Here is a 7,225-nt window from a genome sequence, read left to right as displayed (position 1 = left end):
AAGTTTGATTCCCAATAAAGGTGGATATTTTCTGGTCGCGACCGGCTCCTGCCAAGCGTTGAGTGTGCTGTGGAACTAGAATAGGAAGTCTGTTACCGCACAGTTGAGTCTGTTTCACGGATGCATATTTTGGGTGTGTTGCTCACATTTCCTGACCAACACTTCAACTATCTCTAAGGTCCTTGCCAACGCCGGGATATCATTATGCAAGGGAGCGTGTAGTACAGCCTTGTCGCGCAGTCCCCAGCCTAAAATGAACCTTCACAGCGTTGTCATCACCCTCATCATCATCATCATCGAAATCATCATTAGCAGCAGCATCCGTCATGAGCGAGTAGTGAATTTAGTATGTGGTGTTTTAAGTACACTAAATCAGGACAGGCACTACAGAACACCACCTAAGTGACTCAGCAACAGTGCTGGGTCTCCTCTGGTGTATGACCTACTGGCGACCTACCATCGATAGTTCCCTGTGGACTGCTGGCACTGGTACCGAGACAGACAAACCTGTGTGTGGCTGTGTGTGGAGGCCTCGTGATAAGCGGCGTGGAAGTAATTCCACTGAAACGGTGAAGATGATGGGGCAGCAAAAAAAGACGTATATGTGCTTCCATATTTGGTAGATAAGGGCACAGTAATGGATAACCACAGAGGTCATTATCTAAATAGATTTTTTTTTAAATGTGTGCATTTTAGGCTTTGATTGTGTTTTCTATCAACATCATTTACGTCACAACACTTCACGAATGTAGCTTAAGTCTGATGTATAGACATTCTTTCGAAAACAAAGTCATCGTGTGCAGGTCTGTCAATATGCAGTGTTCGCTTATCCTGATAGCGTGGAGATGCTCAACTCGTCTCTCAGTTCTTGACAGTGACAACAGAACCTGACACAGACAAGTTGACATTCACTTTTTGGCAACACAGAAGCTCCTTCAGACACTGGCGAAAACGGGCCCCCATGCGATAGTAGACAAAAAAGTTCAACGATGAGTTGATGCATCGGAAGACATTAATACTTTTCCAAAGAACGTTCCTAAGATTGCTGTAACGACCACCAGGTCTGAGCTCTGGCATGGCAAATGCGGTCATCTGAACGATCAGAATGGGGGACAAGCACACCACGAACACCACAGAGGTGGCAATCAGCATTCGGGTCAAGGCCACCATGTGGTGATCGAAGCCTCTGGTGGTCTGCACTCTGGACGAAGAGGACTGCTGTCTCCAGGTCACGGCTGACCGGAGTTCGATGACAGTGATGGCTGTGGTCACCATGATGAAGACGAAAAACACGACCGGGATAGCCGTGCCGTACACAATGGTTCCGAAGGTGTCCATGAGGTCTTTATTCTCCTTGTAGAACCTGCACGTTTTAAAGCATACGCCTGGCAGTTTGATATGAGTTATAATTTCAGAATCACATAAAGCATACGCCTGGCAGTTTGATATGAGTTATAATTTTAGAATCACATAAAGCATACGCCTGGCAGTTTGATATGAGTTATAATTTCAGAATCACATGAAGCATACGCCTGGCAGTTTGATATGAGTTATAATTTCAGAATCACACGTGCAAAGGTCATGAAACAAGAATGGAGAAAGTTGAATCCTTTGACCCCTGTTTGGGATATACACATTGCTTTATTTATGGGGAACTTGGAAAGTCAATTACACTCAGGCGTTCGCACACGAAAACATATCTCCAAAATGCGACCGTTTACTTTAAGGTCGAAATCGCTCCCAATCTGATCCGTTTGACGACACTGTTGGGGTTTCCCTTGCCATTTACACTTTGTTTGTAAGGGCATTTTTGTGTTAAAACATCAGATAATGAATACAGTTTTAATGCACGAAATTCAGCTCTTCTTCATCAGCATGCTTTTGAATTTTAATTTCTCTTACAAGAAACTACAAAGAGGATATCTGTGCAGCGAAATCACGTTGAATAAAAGTTTAGATACAATGACATAAATTATAGTGGAATAAAAAATAAGGAAAAGTAGTGAAAAAAAAAATTAAAAGGGCGAAAAGCAGAAAGTGAGGAAGAAAGAACGCCAGAAAAGAAGAAGAAGAAGAAGAAGAAGCCAGCACACGCAGACATCAACAGAACGAATAAACGAATGATGTTCACGTCAGGCGTACGTCGTGAACTGAAGACGGAAGGAAGTGCTGCTTTTGCGGGGATCGAACACACAGACCTCGGTGCGTTTGGTGCCGGTGATGACGGCCAAGCCGGTCACTAGGATGAGGGAGACGGAAGCGATGGCGATAGCCAGTGTGCGCGTGCTGAGCATGCGCTGTGCACGAAGTGGGCTGACCACGCAGAAACATCGCTCGGCCGCTATCACGGCGCTGAGGAACATGCTGACCCTGATGAAGCCCGTCAGAGCTGCAAAAGGTCCAGCAACATTGTTGTCAGACGAGGATTCCGGGGACAGGTATATGACGGAAGGTGAATTGTTAGTTAAGTAGCAGTTCCTTTGTACATAATTCATGGGCAAATACGGTGAAACAGCTGAGCAAGATTTAGTTTTCAAGCGAGGGGAAAAAAGACGAAAAAAAAACCCCCAAACAAACAACAACCACAACAAACCCGAAAATTAGCCTTCAGGGTTCAAACGCGGAAAGACTGAAAATTGAATTAAAGATATAACAGATCTATGCAGGAAGCTTTATTCTTTATTTCCTCTTTTTGAAATATTCCACATCCGATTCCACGTATCGGTGCCTTCAGTAAGGAAATTCTAGTGTCTCAATACTAATTTAGTTTCTTACTTTCACAACTTGAGTCTTGCAAAAAATCGTATCGTGAAAGTAAATGCATTAATTCAAAGAAAACAAAAATACATTGCACTTCACACACTCTTATACACACGAGTGCGTGTCCCCTTAACCCCCCCCCCCCCCCCCCCCCCCCCCACACACACACACACAGAGGCATGTATACACATATGAGCGCCTCCCCCCCCCCCTACACACACACACACGCACACATAGCAGTGTGTAGTCAACGTCACAAAAAGAGAATGAGAAAAAACAGACATCAGGACACGCAGAAATCAAAAACAACAAAAAAAGACACAGAAAGAGAAGGCAAAGGAGAGAGAGAGAGAGAGAGAGAGAGAGAGAGAGAGATGAACAGTGAACACTGAAATGTTTAATGTCATTAGCTGTAAAGCTCCAGTGATATAGTAGGTACCAATCAGAACAAAATGGTGCAAAACAGATAAAATAGAACAGAAAGGGGAAAAAAACAAAACAACAGAAGTAAAACAACATAAACTGATAAGAGATTTGCGTCACTTTGGCACATTTCCATCAGCTTAAAGTGTGACAAGGTGGGTAATGTGCCTTTTTTTCAGTCGTTCTTCTCCAAGGTTTGGATAGTACACAGAAAACAAAGTACATAATAATAATAATAATAATAATAATAATTAGAATAATTAGAATACTAGCATTTATTTAGCGCTGAATCTTGTGCAGAGACAAATCAAACCGCTTTCACACCAGTCATTCAAACGCACGCATAACTCTAAAACTGAAGAAGAAACTGAAGACAAGGAAGAGGCAGGGAAGGGAGGCTATTTTGGGAAGAGGTGGGTTTTAAGGCCAGACTTGAAAGAGATGAGTGCGGAGACCTGACGAAGCGAAAGAGGAAGTTCATTCCAAATGCAAGGTCCAGAGACAGAACGACGGAGTGTTTGAATCTGGGTATGATATTATGTAAACAGAGTGGATCCGAAGCCGATCGTAGAGAGCGAGATGGAGTGTAGAGGTGAAGTCAGCCACAAACACAGGAAGGAGCAGATTTGTGAAAACATTTATAACATAGAGTGCTGATCTTGTACTTTATTATGTGTGAGACAGGGAGCCAATGAAGATGTTGCAAAAGAGGAATGATGTGCTCAGATCTTTTCTTTCTGAGGACGAGTCGGGCAGCAGAGTTTTGTATGCGCTGAAGGGACTGAATGGTAAATTTTTGCATAGACAGTGTGTTGTCAAGGACAACGCCGAGATTCTTGACTGAGCTGGAAAGAGGGATGGATATACTGCCAAGTTTGATTTGTCAGTTGTGATGGAAGAGAGTTTATGTTTAGTTCCTATGATCATTGCTTCGGTTTTGTCTGCGTTCAATTGTAACTTATTTAAAGCCATCCAGTTTTGAATGTCCAGAAAGCATTCAGATGTTTCCTGCAAGAGCAAGAACAATTTTTCAGGGGTATCACTCTTCTGAAGTTGAGTGTCATCAGCATAGGAATGACGACTAACATTGTGGTGGTTTATAATTTCAGCAAGAGGAGCAGTGTACAGTGTGAAGAGAACTGGGCCTAAAACAGATCCCTGTGGGACTCCGTGTTTGATTTTAACAGGTTCAGACTGGAAGTTATCGACGATGACAGACATAAATCATATAAAAAATATTTACGCATGTAACATCGACACACATCATATCAATACAAACACATACAAAAGTACATATAAATCATTTATGCCTCAACATCAAAACCCATCATATCAATACGAACACATCATAAAATTATAATCACAATGTCAAGATAGACCATCCAAATGTAGCCCTTCATTTTTATCTATTCTTTTTCCCCCCATAGAACCCATACTGATTTTTAAATGATTAATGAGTATTTGGACTGATGATGGACATTTTCCCTACATTTATTGCCTCAGATACATATTTTGCAAATGAAAGTACCATATCTTCATTTTCTGTCATCAGTAGGCCGCTGGAGCTGTATTGAAAATGGCACAGTTTTCTTTCGCAATTCATCGTATCCTTTGCAATTAAATATAAAATGCTTTTCATCTTCTGGGTTTTCGCCACAGATTGGGCAAGGAGAAGTGGATCTGAACCATACCATCTTCTGTTGGCATCCATTCCAAGTGCTCTCAATCTGAGCTTCGCAAAGCGGATTTTATGCCATTTATTTGTTATAATCTTAACCTAGCCACGTACCCAAAAAATTCTTTTTAAAGAAGTACATGGAGCCGATCAGAATGTTGTAGACCTCCTCCCCTGCCAGGAAGAAGGTGACGGTGAGGACCACCAGGTCCACAAGGGCCAGACAGAAGACACACAGGTTGATCCTCTCCCTCAGCCCCTGTCTGTAGAACACAGCGGCACTCAGGATGTTGCCCGGCACCCCCACCAGGAACAGGAGGACGATTCCTGCAAAACTGATGATGGCTGCCCACTGCTTTGCCTGCAATTGAACGATCATCATCCAAATCATCAAAGACCCAACTGAACGATAATCATCAAAATCATCAAAGACCCAACTGAACGATAATCATCAAATTTATCAAAGACCCAATTGAACGATCATCATCAAATTCATCAAAGACCCAATTCTTATTCGTTCGCGGGCTGCAGTTAGTATTTACACGAGTGGGTTTTTACGTGCATGACCGTTTTTACCCAGCCATGTAGGCAGCCGTACTCCGTTTTGGGGTGTGTGCATGCTGGGTATGTTCTTGTTTCCATAACCCAACGAATGCTGACATGGATAACAAGACCTTATAACGTGCGTATTTGATCATCCGCTCGCGTATGCACACGGAAAGGGGTTCAGACACAAGCAGGTCTGCACATGTATTGACCTGGGAGATCGTAAAAATCTCCACCCTTTACCCACCAGGCGCCGTTACCGAGATTCGAATCCGGGACCGTCATATTGAAAATCCAATGCTTTAACCACTCGGCTATTGCGCCTGTCAAAAGAATTCAATTTTCTGCCCGCGTTGTTGTGCTGTAAGAGCGAATTTCACTCGTTATTTTATAACCGTGTGAAGAACCTGGTTTAAGCAATGCACAGACCATCTTACCCGTGATGTGACCCAGAACCAACCACATTCCTGTTTGGCACACCTCTCACTAGACATTCCAAAGGTTATCAACTATTCTTTGGAATCATGTCATGTTTCTGAACCTTTAAAATTCTGGTCCAGCCTTTAATAAAAATTGCGATCGATGGGTTTGGGTACATGTGGACAATTAAATAGAAGCAGGTCTTGAACTCATTAGATGTAACGTACTACTGGAACATCGCGCCACACTGTTGTATTGTTTGTTTTGATCACACACACACACACACACACACACACACACACACACACACACTTTTGAGAGCGCTTATTAACTGTGCAGCATCGTTCGCAAATGGACAAAATATCATGTTATGGTCTAATTGCAGTGACATTATTTGGAAGATTCCTGTCAAAACTGACATTCTGATCTGTCACCAACATGATTGTTGACTTGGTCAGCAGTAGCGCGAAACGAAGAAAGAGCGGGGGGGGGGGGGGGGGGGGGGGGGAGGAGTCAACAATAACTGATGTTGGACTGGTTCTCGGAAATGAATATTCATTAGGGTATCAGAACGAGGTCGAAGTAGACGTTAAATTGTGAAATCTGTGTGGTGAGAACGTTTCCAAGTGGGGCTGTACACGAACCGTTTGCAATTACACACTGTTCACAATTAGGCATACCTACCCTAAATGAATGAATGAAGTGAAGGATGTGTAAAAAGCTATATTAAAAACAAAGCCATACAAATACACAAGTTCTTCTGACCATACCAACCTGTTCGCTGACGAGTCTCTCAACAACGGTGGCCTGGGAACTGGCATTAGATTTCAGTGCCAGCACCAGACATCCATGTACAGTTTCATCAACATCACTGGAAGAATCCAGCGTCACTCCAGCATTACTTAATGAAGGCGGCGTCATGGTAACGTTGGCAGTGTCCGTGCTATAGCTAGACAAGGCAGTCAGACTTGCCGAGTCCAGATCCATGCTTGCTGCTCGGTTATTGCTGTCAGGATGGCGGTGTCTTTCCCTATCAGCTCCAGTCTCCGCAGTAAAACTTTTGCAGATGGTGTGATGGTTACTGTTGGCTGATACGTCAGAAACTCTGAACAAGTTGTGTCTTTCCGTAATCAGGTCCAGTCTTTCCAGTAAGACTTTTTGCAGATGGTGTGGTGGTTACTGTTGGCTATCAGTAAACTGGAAACAATATATCATAAGTGTAATAGTTATTGAACGTACAACGGTAGTTTATCTGATCCACAAAGTACAACTGATCTCTGTCTGTGTCTGTGGCTGTCTGTGTCTGTGGCTGTCTCTGTTGTCTCTACGCCTCGGTCTCTCTCGATGCTAATCCAGTTTACTCTGAGTTCAGTGCTACACTGACATGTTCCGCTCACTGCG

General features: G+C 43.2%; 1 protein-coding gene across 1 annotated transcript; it reads right to left on the bottom strand.

The window, feature by feature from the left end:
• Positions 1-861: 861 nt before the first annotated feature.
• On the bottom strand, positions 862-6,918 carry LOC143281363 (uncharacterized). The gene is made up of 4 exons (XM_076586567.1): positions 6,599-6,918; positions 4,973-5,219; positions 2,143-2,389; positions 862-1,363 (listed from the first exon to the last, which is right to left on the bottom strand). The coding sequence occupies exons 1-4, from the start codon at positions 6,809-6,811 to the stop codon at positions 862-864; spliced, it is 1,209 nt and encodes a 402-aa protein (XP_076442682.1). The 5' UTR covers positions 6,812-6,918.
• Positions 6,919-7,225: the final 307 nt, after the last annotated feature.

This window comes from Babylonia areolata, chromosome 4, assembly GCF_041734735.1.
Source record: "Babylonia areolata isolate BAREFJ2019XMU chromosome 4, ASM4173473v1, whole genome shotgun sequence".
Taxonomy (NCBI): Eukaryota; Metazoa; Mollusca; class Gastropoda; order Neogastropoda; family Buccinidae; genus Babylonia; species Babylonia areolata.
This window is presented reverse-complemented; position numbering and strand designations above follow the sequence as displayed.

Bases quoted from the DNA above. Each gene is read 5' to 3' on its own strand.
- LOC143281363 (XM_076586567.1), bottom strand. From the start codon at position 6,811: ATGGATCTGGACTCGGCAAGTCTGACTGCCTTGTCTAGCTATAGCACG. The intron at 2,390-4,972 runs GTACGTGGCTAG...GACCTTTTGCAG, and splicing joins CTTTAAAAAGAATTTTTTGG to CTCTGACGGGCTTCATCAGG. The intron at 1,364-2,142 runs GTACGCCTGACG...TAAAACGTGCAG, and splicing joins TTCCGTCTTCAGTTCACGAC to GTTCTACAAGGAGAATAAAG.